The 19,702-nt window shown below is 50.9% G+C and overlaps 1 protein-coding gene across 1 annotated transcript in view; it reads right to left on the bottom strand.

Moving 5' to 3' along the window:
• GAS7 (growth arrest specific 7) overlaps positions 1 to 19,702 on the bottom strand; it is a gene marked incomplete at both ends in the record, with an annotated part of 198,446 nt that overhangs the window by 40,907 nt on the left and 137,837 nt on the right. The window contains 2 exons of the mRNA XM_079726254.1: positions 999 to 1,084; positions 12,275 to 12,355. Coding sequence (XP_079582380.1) covers positions 999 to 1,084; positions 12,275 to 12,355 — 167 coding nt within the window. The remainder of the gene's footprint in view (positions 1 to 998; positions 1,085 to 12,274; positions 12,356 to 19,702) is intronic.

Below are 19,702 nucleotides of genomic sequence, written 5' to 3'. Positions count from 1 at the left end.
TTGGTGATAACAAGCAACTATTGTTATCACATCATCATCATCATCACCACCACCACCACCACCACCACCACCATCCTTGGGGCCTGGCATTTTCACTCCTGGAAAGGGCTGGTTTGGAGGCTTCTGCTTAGGGACACCTTCTGGATAATTCACGGATGGACCACATGAGACCAGTTCTCAGTTCCTCAGACACAGCTTAATGACACCGGAAGAACTCGGCATCAAGTCCAGTCTGACCACCTGGTAATCGTGTCAACCCTCACGAGTCACTTAACCGTTCTGAGACTCCGTGACCTCATCTGTGACACGGGAATCATACCGACAACTCCCTCCTGCATTTGCACAAGTGTCAGCTGAGATGACAAATGAGAAGGCAGTTTGGGAATCTTAAAACACCCTCCCATGTCCTTCCACACCGTAGCTGTCCCTCTGTGAGATGATTAAATGTGGTAAAATGTCTGACTCAGTTTCATTCTGGGTAAAGTCAGGCGGTGGGAAAAGGGCGTGCAGAAAAGGAAAATGGCCTGGCCTCATCCATATTCTTAAAGCGTTGGGAAATCTGGACTCTGTATTAGGAATCCAGACAGCAGGATGGAACCTTCTGCCCCAAGAACAGTTACAATCCCTTCACCATCACCCCATCAAAACCATCCTCAACTTCTAGGGACTTCCCTGGCGGTCCAGTGGTTAGGACTCTGTGCTTCCACTGCAGGGGGCACAGTTTCGACCCCTGGTCAGAGAACTGAGATCCCTCATGCCATCTGGCACAGCCAAAAAAACAACCGAAAAATCCATCTTCAACTTCTAGGGAAAACCAAACCACAATCGCCTGTTCTCCCACATCATGGTACGTTGGAATGACCCAGATACCGACCACTTTCTACTTGGGGCAGGACTGAGCTGTAGCCACCTGGACCCCCATGGCATCCCCATCCTAATGACACCTCCCTGGGCCTGCCTAAATGGCTGCCCCTACATCCCGGAACAGGACCCCTTACCTGGGAATCACCGGTGGATTTTCGGACACTCATGTGGGCAGTCTCAGGAGGGTGCGCTGGGGTCCCTGACGTGTGGTATCCATTCACTGCAGGGACAGAAACACCGCTCAGATGCTGCGCTGGCCACAGACAGGCCCCTCCGACCTTGCAGACCACAGGGGCAGCTGCAGCCCCCTCCCCCCCACACACTGTCTGGTTCTGAGGGGTCATGCATGGCCAGGACCACCTCTTAGGATCTCATCTGTATCTGCTGAGCTGGAGGTGGGTTGAGAGCATCTCTCTAATCCCCAGCACCCAACTACCTATCTCTTGGGGGACCAAGTTTCTTTTCCAACCAGAGAAGAAAAGAAAGATGCTTAGTAGGAGGTGAGGTCATCATAGTCCAACAGCCATTGCTGAAAATACCTCATCAGCTGTGGTCACTGGTGCTGATCAAGGGTCCAATCTCTCTACAGAGTCAGGTGGCCCCACCCACAGCTTCCTACAAATCCTGTCCCCGCCCCGCCCCCAAGGACCTTGTCACCCTCACCCACTGTAATGTAAGTATAATGGAAAGAGAATGGGCTTCACTGGTTTCCATGAAATTTGGTTTTGCCATTTAATAGCCAGGGGATCATATGACATCCTTCTTCAGTCCCAGTTTTCCTAAAGTCTAAAAAAAAAAAAAATTCAAGGCTCTAAAACTCTATCCCTATGACACTCACTCATGCTCCCAACATGAGCTGATACACCTGCCCTTCAAGGGGGGGATGGGAAGCTCTGGTCTGTAGCATTTGCCAATTTCTATGGCCTCAAGGCTCCCATCGGGGCTGATTTGAAGCCCCCGACGCTGCTGCCTGGTCCTGACATCACACGTACACACCGCAGCCCATGCATCCTCAGTTCCCAGAGGTGGCGCTGCCCTCTCACGGATATAGTTACGTGAGCCTCAGCTTCTGTATCTGTAAAATGGGGACAGTTCTACCTAGTCTCTCTCTACTTTGTTGGGATGAAAATCCAACAAGACAATAACTGCAAAAGAGATCTGTAAAGTTATACAGTACTTCATGAACAGAGAGGGGAAGGATGGAGAGAGGGAAGGCCACTGCTTCTGCTCCTAAATCTCCTGGCCTTGAACCCCAAGCCTGCATTGATCTCTGGACACCAGGAAAGCATGCCTTCCTCATGCCCCAGGCTTGGAGGATTTGCTACAACACAGACAACTGCAGGTCGGCCTGGAGAAAGATGCACAGACCCACGTCCAGCTCTTGGTGGTTCCTGCTGACACCACCCTGCAGGGAGGGAGGAGGTGGAGAGGCCGAAATTACTATCAGCTACCCATTCACAGAGCAAGGGCTGGGGGCAAGCAATGGGGTATGAAGGCCACCCCATGGAGAACCTTTTTCATGCTGGGGAGTGCCCCCCATTCTCCCCCAACTGCAGCGAAAAATCCAGGGCCACCTGTGAACAGAGGCGCACTCAGCAGATTCTTGTGGGTAGCTGGGTTTCTCCCGATCTGCCCGTTGGCCGGACACTCCGGAAGAAGGGTGGGCACAGACACACCAGGACAACAAAACACTGGCCACAGAGCTGGCCCCCAGGGCAGTGGCTTAGGGACCCAAGGAGAAACAACAAATTAACCCCACGTGGCCAGCCACGCTCCTGGTCTACACCCAGGGCCCTCAAGAGGCTGCTCAACTGCTGATTCTATGCAGGAATCCTCTAGCTAAAAGGGGGCTGAGGAGGGAGGGCCAGGATTCCAAGGGCATCAGAGAAGCTGTGGCTGCCGAGGAGAATCTACTCAGGTCAGCGCAGGCCATGCCAGGAAGGGCACTAGACTGCTGATAAATACAACCCACAAGGCAGGCAAAACATTGGAGAAATTTTCCTTATCAAGGAGCATAGCGCTGAAATAGATAAAACACAAATGCTGGAGAACCTAAAGACAACAGTAGGAAATCTTAATATACTGCTTTCAGTCTAGGACTGATTCGTGGACAAAAGTCAGGATGTGGAATATCTTAATAATTTAATTTAAAAGGCTGATTGAACTAGATGGATCAAACATCATACCTTATAAACAGAGATAATATCTTTTACCAAGAATCCAGGCAACATAAAAAAAAAATGTTGGGCCTATTTAAGCCACAAATAAAGTATTGATAAATTGCAAAAGGCATAAATAACACAAGGCACATCCGTTGACCAGAAAGCAATAAAAGTAGATACTAATAATGAAAGAACAAAATATACAAGGTCCTCATCCCCCCCGACTCCCAAACACTTGAAAATTTAAGAAAACACCCTCTTAAATAATCTCAGGTCAAAGAGGAATTTAAAACTATAATTACATAATATTTTGAAAATAATGAGGAAAAACCTATCAAAACAAATGGGATAGGGCCTGAATTATATTTGGAGGAAAATCCATAGCCTTAATTATTTCATTACCAAAGCCAAGAGAATAAAAATAAACAGACTAAACATTCAACTTCAGAAATTAGAAAAAAAATTTTTTAACCCAATAAAATAAATCAAAGGAAAACATGAGAGAAAAGGATATAAATATGGCAAGAGAAATTGATGAGTTAGGAGACAGGATAACATTTGCAACCCTGGCTGGTTCAGGGCAGGTCAGTGGTGAGGGGGAGTGGAAACTAACAGTGATTAAAAAAGGCAGATCATCCTAATTTGAGAGTGAGAGAAAACACAAATGCTTAGAATTAGGAATTAGAGAGCAAACATACGCACGGCAAACAGACTTGAGTTTTTTTTTTAATGCAAGAGCATATTATTTATAATTCTATGCTAATAAATACAAAACTTTCCATAAGATTCAAATGATCAAAATGGTTTCAAAGGATAACCAGAAACACCAAAATGAGTAAAACCTTTGAAAAATGACCTCCCCTCCAAAAGGCACCAGGCCCAGATGGTTTTACAGGCAAAGTGGTTCAAACTCTTAAAAGAAATACATAGGCCCAGACTGCACAGTACAGAAACACCTGGTGAGTTTCCCAGTTTATTACACAAAGCCAGCATCGCCCTGATCCTAAAATCTATCGACAACCCAAAAAATGCAACCACAGTTCAGTTGATTACGAAAATGGAATACGAAGTTCTTACCTGAACAGGCCTTAGTTTAGAACCAGTCACTACCTTTGATGGTGCTGGGTCCCTCTAACCCAAGGTGGTCCCCATCTTCTTGAGGGCAGAGGCTGCCCTTCGACCCCTGTCTTCTCCTTCCACAGCACCTCAAAAGTGCACCCTCAACACACCCTTCTCCTATTTGCAGCCTCTCCCAGCCTGGCGGCCCCCATGCTAACGGCTGCTGGGAACCATCTAACGCAGTGGCATTTGCCCCTAATCCATCCTCTTGTTCTCACTTCAGTTCTGGTCTGTCAGCTGTTGGCTAATTACCGCTCATGTCAAAACAATTACTGGGAAAGAAAAACTAATTTTCCATTCAACCATTTCTCCCCATACAGCAGCTCTCCCCTGACACCCTGTCTCCCTGCACTTTACTTCAACAGTTCCGGCACCTTTGGAAAAGTCCTCCGTGGGGATCTGAACAGTTACAGCTCACCCACGACGGTCCTGATGGGCACTCCCACACCACTGGGCCCTCAGCTTACGGAGGGTGAGACCCAAAATGAACAAGGCCAGAGGTGGGTGCCTTAGAGGCCTCCAGCCTCCCAGGGGAAAAAATAAAATAAAATATGGTCAAGGATCACTCATAACCATAAGGACCATAATTCAGTTGGGGATACAAGAAAAAAATGTAAAATCCCAAATTCAGCTGTTTTTAAGATAAGAAAAGGGAACAGAAAGCTCTATCTCGTAACTTCAGTAACTTCAAATTCAAGTATAAAAACACGCACGCACACATTTCATTCCTCTTTATGGGCAGTTAAACAGACAAAGAGAGGGCTTGGGAGATACATAATGAGAGAAGGGGCCGGATATTTGGTAGAAAGGAGAAGTCATTTGCTGGGGGCGGGGGCGGGGGTGGGCGGAGGGGATAAAAAACGGAAAATAAGAAGACTAACAGAGAGCATCGTTCGCTGCCCAGACTTCACCCTCCCTACAGCTCTGGCCCCATCGCCCAGCTCCAATCCGCCCTGTAAGACAGTCCATCCCTCCAAGCCCCACTGTCTAGGTTCTGTTCTCTAAAAAACTCCAAAGACAAGACTTTCTTCTTCCAAACAAGAAAATCAGCTCTGGACACCTTCCTTCTGCCTCCTGTGGGTCCAGCCTCATCTCCCTTCTCTCTGGAATAGACGAGTAACTTCCTTCCTCAACTCGAAGAAACCTGGGAGCTCCAGGGCCCTTGTTCTGGAAATCCTTCTTCCCTCCCTGCTATGACATTTAAGCCTGGCGGAACGGAGCCCCTCCCCAGGCATGTGATGCAACCACCAATTCTGCAGGACGTTCCTTACAAGTGTTCTGCGGTGACAGCAAAGGGCAGAGTCTGACGGCCCAAAGAGTGTGGGACAAATGCCTCCTGTTGCTCAGATTTAACTTGGTTTCTTTACGGTAGGCCTTTTAAAATATGCTGACATGCTCTGTGAATCTCAATCAAGGCAGCAGTGTGGCAGTCCACACTTACATGGACAAAGAACCCGGACGGGGGTGGGAAAAGCAGTGGGTACCGTGGAACCCACTTTGGGAAACACAGCTGGGGTCGTTGGAAAGCACGTTTTGAAGTCAGGCTACCAAGGCAAACACCGGAGCCAGACCTGTACTCAGCACCTCTGAAGGCACAATAGGCACCATCTTTGCCTCACTGCCTCACCACGCCCTGTAGGGCCTTGGAAGGATGCTCTTTGTCGTATTCACCCTCCCAGGTGTGCGCTGCATCTGCCGGGGTCTGCTTAGGGGAGTGGTTTTACATTTATAGCCTTCTGGTCTGGAAATCCTTCTGGTCTTGAAATGTCTGTCTGGCTACCCAATCCCTGCTGCCTCCCTGGTTGTCTAAGATGTAAACTGTATTCCCCCAAAGAGAACTCACAATACACGTGTGCGTGGCTGTGAAGAGTTGGAAACCTGCATCTATTCTCCAGGGCGTCAAAGGTTAAACAGGCCTTTGTAAGGGCCCCAGGGGCCTCAGCCAACAGGCACATGTCCCTAAAGGAAAAGGCGGCCCCCTATGGCCTTCCCTGGGGTCAACAGTGATTCCTAGTTGAGGGCCATGGCAGCCACTCTGGGCCTGGTAACTTGCTAATTCTGCAGTAGATGAGAGTGCCTGTTTGCTCCTATGTGGGAGTAGCCAGGGCTTCCTGATCTGGAGAAGAAAGTATGTGGGTGAGGGCCCTGGGTTCTGGAGCCCCTTTCCTGGGGAGCTCTGCTCAGGGGAAGCACAGCTGTCTGTCTGCACAGAGTCCAGATTCAAAGGCAGGCCCTCCCTGACCAAAAGAAGAACTCACTCCCCTGTGATCTGGCTTCCCTGGAGGCAGGCTGTTTCTCCAAGCATGAGCCCTCAGCGGAGTCAGGCCCCAGGCCAGGCAAAGCCAGCCTCGGAACCCAGGTTTCCCCGACATCCCCACTCCCCGGGGAACTCAATACATTGAGATAGATTTCCTCCATCCCAAAGGGAAACACAAATGCAAACTTAACACACGTCCAGGCCCAGAAGCTCGGAAAGGAACTTACTCTCTACACCTGCCCAGCCCGGTCTGATGGGGCAGCTGTTAGTCACAAGTGGCTATTCAAATTCTAACAAGTGAAATTGAAATAGAATCTAAATGCAGGGTGGTACCCAGGATGGGATCCTAGAACAGAAGGAGGATAATACTGGAAAAATTTATGCAATCGAATGAAATCTAGTTTAGTTAATAACACTGTACCACAATGATTTCTTAGTTTTGACAACTGGACCACGGTTATGTAAAACGTTAACGTTAGCTGAAACTGAGTAAAGGGAATATAAGAACTCTCTCTGTACTGTCTTCACAATTGTTTTGTAAACCTAAAATTATTCCAAAATTTGAAAAGTACTTAGTTAAATAAAATTAAAAATTCATTCCTCAGGCAGAGTAGACACATCCGCTGGCCAGTGGCTACCATACCGGATGGTGCAGATGTAGAACATTTCTGTTAGCGCAGAAAGTTCTAGGGGACAGAACTGGTCTATGGTGTCATCTGGTGTTACCCAGTAACGCATAACATGAAAATCCCAGAACCTCATTTTTCACTCATATTTTCTTTCCATATGCCTGTTACTATTTCTCTCCATATAAATCATTACCGTTACAGTGTATGTTAAACTGGCCCAAAGAAGGTTTTTAACACGTGCTGAATAGAGCCTTCGGTATTCTGTCTGGGTTTCAAGTTGACTTACGTAGACCTCCCCCAGAAAGCTGGCATTAAATGGCTCCAATAAAGTTACTGAACAAACACAGCTCCCACTGTGATCTGAGAGGAAGCCACGTAGGGAAAGTCCTGGGCCCAGTGCTGACCCCAACATTCAGAGAGTGGAATCCCATTTGTGGGGGCACTGGGTGTGTTTCCAGATCTCTCTCCCCAGCTGGTAACCTGGCTGGCTGTGCTTCAGGCATCTGACAAACCTGCACTGAGGAGAACGAACTGGTCCTGTTCATGGGTGGCCCTTCCAACTCTCTCCAGAAGCTCGACTCAAAAGTAACCCTGAGCCCCATGGGTAAACCCTCCACCCCTCGGCCTCCTCAAAGGGGACCTGCTTAAGCTTGGCTTGGCTGGGTTCATTTGTGGTTCCCGCCCACGTTCTTTTTGACCTGTTTTTCCATGATCTTTAGAAACGACCATATGGGATGCTTGTGGTCAATAAATGTGGTCAAGTTTTCCTTCCATATCGTCCTTACCCCCCCCACCACCTCCTTGCAGGGAACACCCAACCCCACCACTGCTAACCAACTGCTTCAAGAAGGCAGCTTCCCAGGAAGACAAGACACTTCCACTGCATTTCACCCTCACCCCCATCCCAACCATCACGCTCAGAATGAAATCCCAACACCTTCCTCTGGTCCCTGCTGACTCCCCCTCCCCTCATCGCCTATCACGCTCCCTCTTGTCCCCCACCCCCCAGTCACACTGGTCTGCTTTCTGTTCTCAAACATGCCAAGGTCACTCCTGCCCCAGGGCCTTTGTACTAGCTGTTTCTTGGCCTAGAACACTCCACCACCACCATACACACATACCGTCTTCTCCTTGTCTTTATTTTATTTTATTTTATTTTATTTTGCGGTATGCGGGCCTCTCACTGCTGTGGCCTCTCCCGTTGCGGAGCACAGGCTCCGGACGCGCAGGCTCAGCGGCCATGGCTCACGGGCCTAGCTGCTCCACGGCACGTGGGATCTTCCCAGACCGGGGCACGAACCCGTGTCCCCTGCAGCGGCAAGCGGACTCTCAACCACTGCGCCACCAGGGAAGCCCTTCTCCTTGTCTTTAAAGCTTGACCGAAACATCACTTCCTCACTGAGGCCACCCCTCATGCCCCAGTCACACACTCTGTCCTGCTGCCCATGCAACGAACATCTGACATATTCCATGTCTGCTTGTTTGTCCAACTCTGCCACTAGAATGTAGGTTCCCGGGAGCAGGGACCACACAAGGACTGGCTTGTCTGTGGCTGTATCCCCAGTACCGAGAACCATGTCTGGCATATTTTTTGAATGAAAAGGTTTGCAACTCCACCACTGTTGCTTTGCAGAAGCAGTAGCAGAACAAAAGAGGCTGAGATCCAGGGCCCTGAGTGGTCTCCAGGCAAGGTGCCCACAGCCCCGGGAGCCCAAGGACGGGGACAGTCAGTTTTTGAAGCTACCTCATGTTTTCATCAAGTCTATTTCTCTCCCCACAATAAAATTCAATATCCTGAAAGCTGCTTATAAAACTGAAGGAAAGAATGGCTGGAAAAATCCTAGTGCTCTCCTGTAGAGAGAAATACCAACACAGTGATTCTTCTGTTCTTTTTTTTTTTTTTTGCGGTACGCAGGCCTCTCACTGTCGCAGTCTCTCCCGTTGCGGAGCAGGGGCTCCGGACGCGCAGGCTCAGCGGCCATGGCTCACGTGACCAGCCGCTCCGCGGCATGTGGGATCCTCCCGGACCGGGGCACGAACCCATGTCCCCTGCATCGGCAGGCGGACTCTCAACCACTGTGCCACCAGGGAAGCCCTCTTCTGTTCTTCAGACAGAAGGTTCAGTTCCAAAACCAGAAGAGATGATGTCAAAATACCTCGGATCCTGCTATACCCTCACAGGTGTTCTCTTCGCTTCCATCCCAGAGGGTGGATGGAGAGTTGACACGTGGGTTCATGCCCCAGGGTAGAGAGGACCACAAATCATAACCACGGAGGGCAGGACAGGACCTCAGCCATGGCCTTCCTCCCATTTATAAATGGGCAAAGTGAGGCCTGGCAAGGAGAAGGGGTGTGCCCGAGGCCCCTGTCTAAGGAGCTGCAACTTCACAAACCTAAGATGTCACTGACTATTACAGTCACCCTTATTTTAAGTACTGCTGAGAAAGAAAAAAAAAAAAAGATGCTTCCAATTAGACTAGGACACACCATTGATTTCCAAGATATGAAAACTGGGAAACAAAACGTGGGTCTGAGAGTCAGTGAGCTGGGGTCCTGCATGTTTTGCGGTTGCTTCTCACTGTCATGGGTTGTCGTCCATCAACCGACAGAGAACAGTGCTGAGCCGAGGTTCTGAGTCCTTCTAGAACGGAGCTTCTAACCCCAGCACTGCTGACGAGCAGGGCTGGACAGCCCTTTACTGTGGGGCTGTGCCGTCCCGTGCATTGTAGGACGTTTGACAGCATCCCTGGACTCTACCCACTAGATGCCTGGAGTTCTTCCCCACACTGGTGACAGCCACGAATGTCCCCTGAAGGCGAAATCACCCCCGAGTTGACAACCACTGCACTAGAGCCAGGGAGGCTTAACAAGTGTGTACGTGTGATGCAGACAAAGACACACAAGGACAGAAGCGCCAAGTTAAATGGGGTCTTCAGTTCAGGCCTCCTCTGAGCTGATGTGTGCTCTCCAAAGGGGAAGAGAGTAGACAGGATTTCCAACTGTCTTTGACTACAAAGCCCTTTCTCGCAGAGAAATGGACAGACTTGGGATACCAGGGACGTGGGAAGCAGGTGCCCTAGGCCCCTTGGGGTCCACCTAAGTCTGTCTAATGCCTTGGCCACCTTGGCAATTCTCATCCCCGGATCTGACCCTCTCCACCATCTCTCACCTTTCTCAGCCCCTCAGAGCCCCGGCACCCAGCGCAGTGCTGGGTTATCGTGGCTCTTGTGCTAGATGTGAAGGCAGGAATTTGTCACGCCAGGGCCTCCGGGCTGGTGACCTGAGCCAGCTTCTTTCAGTCCTCCTTCTGGGGGATGGACCCACCAACAGGATGTTGCTGGGGCCAGTGACAGTGACAGCAGGCTTTGGAGAGGTGACCCCGCTGACCCAGAGGGCAACTTCCCTAACCAGCCCCAGCAGCCCAGTGTAGCAGGCTGTGCAGGGTGGCAGGCTGGGCCATTGTCACCTGTCATCTCACACGACCCAGCCTCCCCCTGCCTGTGTCATGGCCCTGTCCTGCTCCGTGGACCCCTCTGGCCGGAAAAGACAGCTGGGTTTTCTTTCTAGCGTCTGGGTGGCCTGGAGCCAGCCAGGATAGAGGGCCACACCTCACATTATTCACACTAGCATTTCTATTGTTAAAAAAAAAAATCACAAGAACAGCAACAAAAGACAAGGCAGCGTGCCAGGAAATGCCTATTGTCATATGACAGCTAGGAAGGCCGCACGGCCCCATTTCTGAGGACTTGGTCTGAGAATGTAGCACTGGCTGCATCCCTAGGAAACCAGGAGGAAAGGTCCCATTTCCCTGCCCCACAGGGGGTTCCTTTTTAAAAATTTTAACGAAAAAAATATGTGTGTGTGTGTGTGTATACATGCAGATACACACACACAAATCTAAATGAAAACATTGTAAAAGTCTAGAAGAACTTTCCGTGGGAAGCATCCCCCCAGTCCCCTCTCCCAGACCTCTGGATCCTCCAGGTCTGTTCTGCCACCACTTGGGTTCTGAGTTCTGTGGCTGGCAATCTTCACAGCCCTAAATAACGTGCTTGGATCCCACTTTGATTTCTCAGTGGTGGAGGAGACTGAAAGGCACCCCACTGGGAAAGGTGGGGCCTGACCCACTCCCACTGGGCACGGCTCCCTTCCCAATCCAGGGTTTAAGAGTCCTCTTATGACTGTCAGCTCTTCCTTTGGTTTCCTGTGATGCGTTCGGTAAATTATTTGTGTTCCAAGAAGGGCACGGGGCTCTCATCTCCTCCCCCCCACGTGAGCAGAGGATGTCACTGCTGCTTTTGCCCACCCCTTCTCCCCCAGCCCGTGCCCCCCCACTCTGTCCCACACTGTCAATGCCACTGATGTTCAAATTCCAGGTTTACACACCACATTTGTGAATTCACTCAGAGCTGAGGCCAGGCTCCATTTGGAGACGGAGGAGCCCACGAAAGAAAAGGAGAGACAGAGTCCCCACCTCAGGGAGCTCACAGTCTGGGGTGGGGGAGTGACAACCAACAGGGAGGGGTACTCTGAGGACAGTGAAACAGCAGGAAGCGGGGATCCAGAGTGATGGGAGAGGACGGTAAACTGAGCCATCAAGGAAGGCTTCTCAGAGGAGGTGACATTTAATGCAAGGTCTAATCCACAAGAAGGCAGAAGGTGTTCCCCCCACTGGTGTGTGTCCTGCAACCCACCTCCTGGGATCCCAGAAGGAGATGTATCCTAAGAGTAACAAACCCGCCACCTATTATAGGAATGTCTACCTTGACCACCTCTGCGTCATTACCTATGCTGATGGAGAACTCATATCCTTGCAAGGAATCCATTTGCTTTCCAGACATTCTGTTTGAAAGCTGCCCTGTAAACATCTGCCTCCTTAACTCCTATTCCTTGAGGCCTTCGGGAACCAGGTGGACCAAGTCTGCCCCCGGTTTGGGTCCCTACGCTGGCAGACAGCTAAGAGCTCTGATGCTTCACCTCACCCAGCCACACCTCCACCTCCCTGAGCACCTGAGAGCGAGTGAGAGGGACCAGAGCTGCTGCTGGCACTACCAGGGTGCTGCCATCCCACGGGGCAACAGGCTACGGGGCCTCCAAGCCCTCTAGACCCCTCCCCAGGTCTGGCTCATACGATCCGCAGCCAGGTTTCAGACCCAGGGTCCAGAGCTGTGGCCTCCCCCTTGAAGGTGTGTGTGGATCCCAGCCGACCCCCAAGGTGCCCCGAAGTAGTGCGTGGACGGTACCTGTCAGAGGCAGAGAGCTTCTGTGAGGGCCAGGGCTGGCTGGAATCCCAGGAGAACTGCTGGGACGCTCCCAGGTGGTCTCTGGTCAAAGAAAGAAAAAAACACAATCGCGCTGAGAATTTGCTAGGGCAGAAGCTCCGAGTGTCACAGAGCAGAACTGGGTCACCTCCCTCCCTAAACCCGGGAAGCCGGAGTCCGCCTTCTGCTCCCATATCCATCTCCTCTCCTGCCTTCCCATGACGACAAAGCTTCTCTTTGCTGGGGACCCTTCTCCACGCAGCTGGGACCAGAAGGAGGTGGCCTTCTGGCTGGGATCCTGTGAAACAGTCCCCATGGCCCCTCTCCTCCTCCGAGGCTGCCAACTCATGCATCTCCGCTTTGGTCCCTTGTCCTGGGACCCCAGCTGTCAACCGGGCATCACTCCCCAAATGCACACTGTCATCTGAAACCCCAAAGCCCAGAGGAAGGAGCCCCGGCCGGGGGTCTGTACAGAGACCTAGGTGATGGGGGGTGACTTCCTTCCTGGTTCTACAACTCCACGTCTCGTGTGAATTACAGCTGCTGTGTCTGACTGAACACTTCTCTCTCTTCCAATACCCAGTCAGAAATAAAGCTAATATTGCAGCTATGTGATCATTCCCTGAACGCTACTTTACCCATTTCACTGCTGTGAGCAGACTTCTCATAAAATTATCTAGTGATAAAAATAATACTTTCTCACTATTTACAGCGTGATGATGTAGAAAAAAGTACAAAGAAGAAAAAGTATCATCCATAATCCCACAACTCGGAGGTCATCACTAAACCTTTGGGTACCTGTGTGTTGATTTGTTTTCTAGGCATATGTACATCTTTGGAACAAAACAAAATCGTACTGTACATTCTTTTCACCTATGGACTTCTGTGGGTATCTTTCCAAAACCATTAAAAGGGCCGGATAGCACAGGGGTTAGGATCTATTAACAGCAGGGAGTCTAGAGCCAGATGACTGGGTTTGAATCCCAACTCTGCATCTCACCACCAGTTTAACCTTGACCAAGCTAATTGTCCCCTTTGTGCCTCGGTTTCCACCTCTGTAAAATGAGATCAATAATGGCATCCACCCAAGGCAGCCGTTGTGTTCATGCCAAATGCCCATTTATAAGCTTTTAGTATCAAGTTATTTTTAAAGTTAGTCCCATATATGGATATGACATTATTTAGTCCAAAATTCTCTTACTGAAAATTCAATTGTCTCAAATATTTAAAGCAAAACCTAACACAATCTTTCAATGGCTTCTGTGAATTAAGATTCGAGAGAACTGGGGTTTCCCCTCAGTTCCGACTCTTATCTGCTGTGCAGCCCTGGGCAAGTCACGCTACTTCTCTGGTCCTCCGATTCTTCATCTAAAATGAAAGGGTTGGGCTGACTGGTCCTTCAGGCCCCAATACTCTTGCCCTCCAGCTTTTATTGGTGGTCTCAAAACCTTAAGATCTACTGTTTGGGTTTTAGGATCTTATGGCTCTAGGAGTCAGGTGGTAATACGGTCCCTTCATGTCTTAAGGGAGAGAAAAAGGAGGGTGAGCAAGGCAAGCAGCAGGGAGGATGTGACCAGGAACAAGAGAGCAGAGGGGTCTTCTAGGAAGGGTGACCAGAGGGCAGCCTCCCTGGAGGAGGAGGGACACTCGGGCTGGTGGTGAGAGCACCAAGACTTGGAGAATCTACATGAGGACCACCAGACTGCTCTGAGGCCGAGGGCAATGGAAAGCATCCTAGGCCTGGCCACTCATGAGCTGAGTGACCTTTGGAAGCCACCTAACCCTGTGTTTTGTTTTTCTCAACTGTACAATGGGGATAAAAATGGTACCTAAATAGGGCTGTAATAGCATGAAATGGGTTATTACATGTAAGGTGCTTAGGATGACAGGGGCACACAGTAAGTGCCTTATCAGAGTTAACTAAAGCAAACAGACTAGAGAGGCTGGATGTAGAAATGGCGGGGGGCGCGGAATTCAGATGAGAAAACAGCCTTCCTACAAAGTGAGGTGGGCTCCAGCAGAGACCAGACGCGGCCTGCAGCCTCCATCTCCTTCCTAAAGAGGCCTCTCTTCCGCCCGCTGGATCGGCCCCACCTGGAGGCCACACTGTTGTCTCCACATCCACAGCGCCCAGCTCAGGCTCTCCCCTCCAACCCAGCCCCCTGGGGCTCCGGGGACCAACCTCCACGGCTTCACCAGCTCTTCCCGGGTCCCACCACCCACATGCAATCAGTTCCCGGGGCCTGGAGGTGCCCCCTCCATCACCTTCTTCTCCTCCTCCCCACCTCACCCCTAACGCGTCTCCCCACTCAGGATCAGCGCTCACCTGGAGAATCCCTTGCAGCCTCCTTTCCAACACAGCACAGAGAACAACAAAGTCCAAGCTTTGTCATCCCCACGCCCACCTCTCGGCCAGCGAGGCTCCAGCACAGCAACCTTGTCTGTCTGTCCAGACTGACTCCCACTGACCTCACTCCAGCCCAGGTAACTCACTTGCTGGTCTCGGAACATGTCTTTGCTCTGATTGTTTACACACCCTACCACCTCCTGCCCCCACCATCCCTGCATGTCAGGATCATGTTCGTTTGCCAAGTTCCAACTAAAACGCCTCTTCCTCCATGCAGCCTTCCCAGCGGACTGCGGGAGAAGGCTCTGAAATCACAGGGAGATGCTGCCTGCAGTCCGAACCACGCTCTAGATGCTGGGGCCCAAAGGAAGGCCCCTTGCCCTGTACTCGCCGGCCTGGGTCATTCACAGGCCTCCAGAGGCGGGAATCCCTTCTCCTGTATCTCATCTCTCTATCCAACCTCCGCCAGGACTCCATCAGGGACAATGCAGATGCCTGAAGGGTTCCGCCCAGCCCACCTCCTGGTCTTAGCCAGCTCTGGTCAGCCCAAAATACAAAGCCACTGTGAGCCTGGGGCAGGCCAGGCGGACATCTGCAGAGAGCCCCCGGGGCTCTGGCTGAGTGACCTCATCGGCAGCAGGAAAAATCACCCCAGATGACCACACCACACACAGGCAGGAAACCATTTCCAGGTCTTTTTCAATAAAAGACTCCCTAATCTATTTACAGCACACCAGGCTCCCTGATAGAGCCAAAGCAAAACTGAAGTGGCAGCTCGGGGCTCAAGTTACCCTGGATTGAGGTCCCCTTGCATTCTCTGGGCTTCCATCCTGGGGTTCTAGGTCATTCCAGGTGACCACCCAGACTGCTAACAGTCACTGCCATGCAGGCCCCAAAGGCTCTGGGTGGGGTGGGGGCCAGTGAGGACAGAGTGGAAGGAGTGAGACCCGTGCTTGGAAAGCCTCTGACCGTCCAACCCAATTCAGGAGAAACACATTTTTTCCTAAAGGCAACTCTAACTCAACTCGAACCTCTTCCGCTGAAACCAGGGGAGACAGATACACACAAATGAGCTGACTGCCGACCGTGGATCAAATCGGACCAAGGGAGGTTGCTATTCTAGCCATCCACGTGAGAAGCCAGAAATTTCCATTTCCCCATCAGTGGATTACAGTGGCTGCCCCATGTAGAATAAAACTTTTAAAGAGAGACTATAGTTGAAAGGTGGAAAGTGATGTAACTGTGATTTCAGAGCACAGACGCCCCTTCCTTAAAATAAGAATAATTATTATTATAATTATTTTTAAAAAACAGTAAGCAAGGCAGGAGTTATTAACTTTAAAGTCACTTGTAGACTTCGTTTCCCTTTGTTAAGACCACATCCTTCATGCTTTACAAGGTACGAGCTTGCAGTGGGAAAGTCAGCGAGCCCCTGGCCCTCATCTGCCTTGGGCGGATCTGTGAGCCTTGTCCTCCACCCTTCGCCCCTTCCCCTTCCCACACTCTGCCCCACCCACCAGTGGACTCCTGGCTCATGATTGGTCAGTTTTCTTGGTTGAGTAGTAGCTCTCTGCTGCCCCCACTGGCTATCAGGTGAAATAACCACAGGTACCACCCTAGGAGGAACTGGGTTCTTGGGTCCTGATCACGCACACCCCGGATGCCCTTGGCAGGGACAGAGCATGTGGAAACAGAAGGACGCAAAAGCTCCTCGCAAACACCCTCTTGCAGGGAATTCCCTGGCGGTCCAGTGGTTAGGACTCTGCACTTCCACTGCAGAGGGCCCAGGTTCGAGCCCTGGTCGGGGAACTAAGATCCTGCAAGCCACGTGGTGTGGCCAAGAAACCTTTCAGAATTGCAAGCAGTGGACATGCCTCCAAAACTAGGACTTTAAAGCACCTCTGTCAAAACTGAAAAATCAAGCAGGCACAAAATTTTTTAAATGACATCAAAGAATTGAAACACAGGATTAACAAATTCCATAAAAACTGGAGACATGTAGAATACTGTACCTAACTGAATAAAATATAGCCTTGTACATTTAAACAAACAAACGAAAAAAACACAACACCCTCTTGCAGGGGCAAGAACTGCTCTGCAGGATCATCTAGGTCTGATCACCAGCAGGAGGGCTTCGAGCCTGGGCCAGACCCTGAGTCTCAGGCAGTCTAGAAAGGTTGCACCATGGCCACTGGCCCCAGAATCTAGTCCGTTTCCTTAGCTTCAGCAAACACGGGCCCCAGGCTCGGAGACCTGAGGTCTTCAGCGGGAAATGCTGGCTGGAGTCAAGCCTGGGGGTGGGGGGGATGGGGGTAAGTAGGTGGCAGCTAACACCCCACCAACTCCCAGCCTTCAGGAGGCACACACAGCCCTGGGGTGCTCCCCTGTGCTCTGAGGAATAGGAGAGCTGGGGACACCAGGACTCCAGTGGCACAAGAAAGGCAAGAAGTGGAAAGGAACCTGGACTGGGTGTTTAAAACAAATATTCTGAGGCAGCCTAGAGATGTTCCTAAGAGCTCAGGTGTCACACAGACAGAGGTCCGAATCCCAGGTCCACCCCTTACTACTGGGTCCTCGGCCTCGGTTTCCTCACTATAAAGTGGGGATAACATGACTGCAGCCTCGTGGTCCTGGGATGCACGGTCAGTGGGCACATACAGCTTCCAGCACAGTCTCGGAGACAGGGGAAGCCCTCAAACACATTAAACAACAACAGTAACAATATGAAGGAAACAAAACCCTCTCCATTCCTTCCTTCCTCCTCTCTGCTTCCCAACTTCCACCCCACCAGCTGCCTCCCCTGCCCCATCCTCCTCTTCCTGCCTTCACAGAGCACAGCTCCCAAAGGGAGAGGGAGGGCAGGGCTCCCTCTCGGGGGCTGGGGGAAGAGGGGCTAGAAGGTCTTTGTGAGCATGTCTGAGCTGCAAGGGGGTCCCCGCACAGCAGCCCACAGAATCCTTATGCAACCCTGTGATCCAGGCAGGGCAGGGGCCCTGACGCCCGCTCTACAGATGATACAGAGGCTGGTGATGCCAATGGATGAAGCAGCAGCCCCGCCAGTGCCCTGGCCCTTGGATACTGGCCTGAGCCAAGCTTTGGACTGGCTCCAGCTGGCACAAAGGGCCTGGAAGAGCAGGGTGGGGAGCTCCCAGAGAAATTCTAGTAGGGAGGGTGGTCTGCCTGGAACACCCCGAGCCTGTCCTTCAATGCCTTTAGGATCCCCGACATACCAACCTCCCCATAGGGTGTAGACTCGGTCAAACACACCGGGAATCCTCCAACTTGGGCTGGGGAATGATGAGGGCTGATGCAACATAGGAAAAAGGGGGTCGTGTCATTGAGCCAGCAAGTATGGGCAGCTGACTGCCAGCTCACAGATATTACAACCCCTGCTGTATGGCTGAGAAAATTGTAGATGGGTCCCCAGAAGGAAATCTTATCACATCAAAGCCTGAACACTCAGGATCCAGACCCTAAGCACAACTATTAAGCAAAGCTCCAGGTTTGTTTCCCAAGCTTGGTCTCTCATCAGATCTGAAGCTACAGATTCCCAGACCTTGCGCCCGAAGACTCTGGTTTAGCAGGTCTTGGGTGGAACCCAGAAATCAGCATTTTAACAAGCAGTCTCAGGGGTTAACCAGATGTAAGAAAAACGGGTAGAGTCCGTAGTAAACCACGATGGGAACCAGCCACAGACGGGGAGGGACCTGGATGAGACAAAAAAAAAACCCAGGGGAGGGATCAGACATGGGATCAGGCATAGTACAAAGCAAGATGTGTGACAGCAACGTAGGGTAACTTAAGGAACCCTCCAAAGTGTCATGTCTACCCCAATGTTCTAAAAATACCAGCTTCATAACATCTGTCCCCAAGAGCCTCTGCTTTGACTTGTGGCTTTGTTATCTAATTTAGTTCCTGAGGGAGCCTTAGGAATTACAGTGACTGTCACAAACCCTTTAGCACAACTGAGTCCTTAGGGTTTTTCCTAGAATAGGAGCTGATGAAGAAGAGAGGGGAGAAAGCACTGCAGTGAAGGAAGCCCAGAGGGAAAAGGTGTCGGGAGAAGGTTCTAGTGAGTGGGCAGCCTGGAGGAGGAGGCGCTCCAGCACAAGGCCTTATCTTAAGCCCCTGAGGGCAAAGTCCTGATTAGGACAAGAAAGATGAGTTTTATGCAATCCTGGTCCCAGGTGGTTGGCACGGACAGAGAAGACAGGTCAGCGCCAGCGGGATATTCTCAGCTGGAAACTTATCAAATCAAAGCCTGGGACACTCACAGCCCTGTGTGCTCCCCGCCAACATCATTTAGGTTTTCTGAGCCCTGTGAACAGGCACCAGGCTGGGGAGGGGCTCTGAGAGCTCACAGCATCAGCCCTGGCCTCAGGGAGCTGACAGCCAGGGAGCTGGATGAGCTCTTCCTAACTCAGCTGTGACACATGCTTTCAAATCCAATCCTCCAGGAGATGTGCTCTAAGGGCTGGGACTGTATCAGATAAATGTATCTCTGTCTCCCTGGCCCCCGGTACAGCAGGCACTCAACAGATGTTTGAGGAATGAATGGAGGCTCGATTCAAAGCACAGTCAGAAGCAAGTCTGGTTACGTTGCCAATGGCTGACTTTAAAGATGAATGAGTGAGTGAGTGAGTGAGTGAGTGTGTGTGTGTGTGTGTGTGTGTGTGTAGATAAAAAGATAGATAAACAGACAACAGAAAGACAAAGAAGGGGCAGGGAAAGCAGACGGATCACCAATTCCCTTCACACAGTATGAAGTAGAAATCAAGCAAGCTGCTCAATCCAAAAAGAGCTCAGGGCTTCCCTGGTGGCGCAGTGGTTGAGAGTCCGCCTGCCGATGCAGGGGACACGAATTCGTGCCCCGGTGCCGGAGGATCCCACGTGGCCGTGAGCCACGGCCACTGAGCCTGCGTGCCCGGAGCCTGTGCTCCGCAATGGAAGAGGCCACAGCAGTGCGAGGCCCACGTACCGCAAGAAAAAAAAAAAAAAAAAAAGAGCCCAGAACGTACACAGGTGGGTCACAGAAAAACAATTACAAATGACCAATAAGGAAG

This window comes from Hyperoodon ampullatus, assembly GCF_949752795.1.
Source record: "Hyperoodon ampullatus genome assembly, chromosome: 19".
NCBI classification, from domain to species: Eukaryota; Metazoa; Chordata; class Mammalia; order Artiodactyla; family Ziphiidae; genus Hyperoodon; species Hyperoodon ampullatus.
This window is presented reverse-complemented; position numbering and strand designations above follow the sequence as displayed.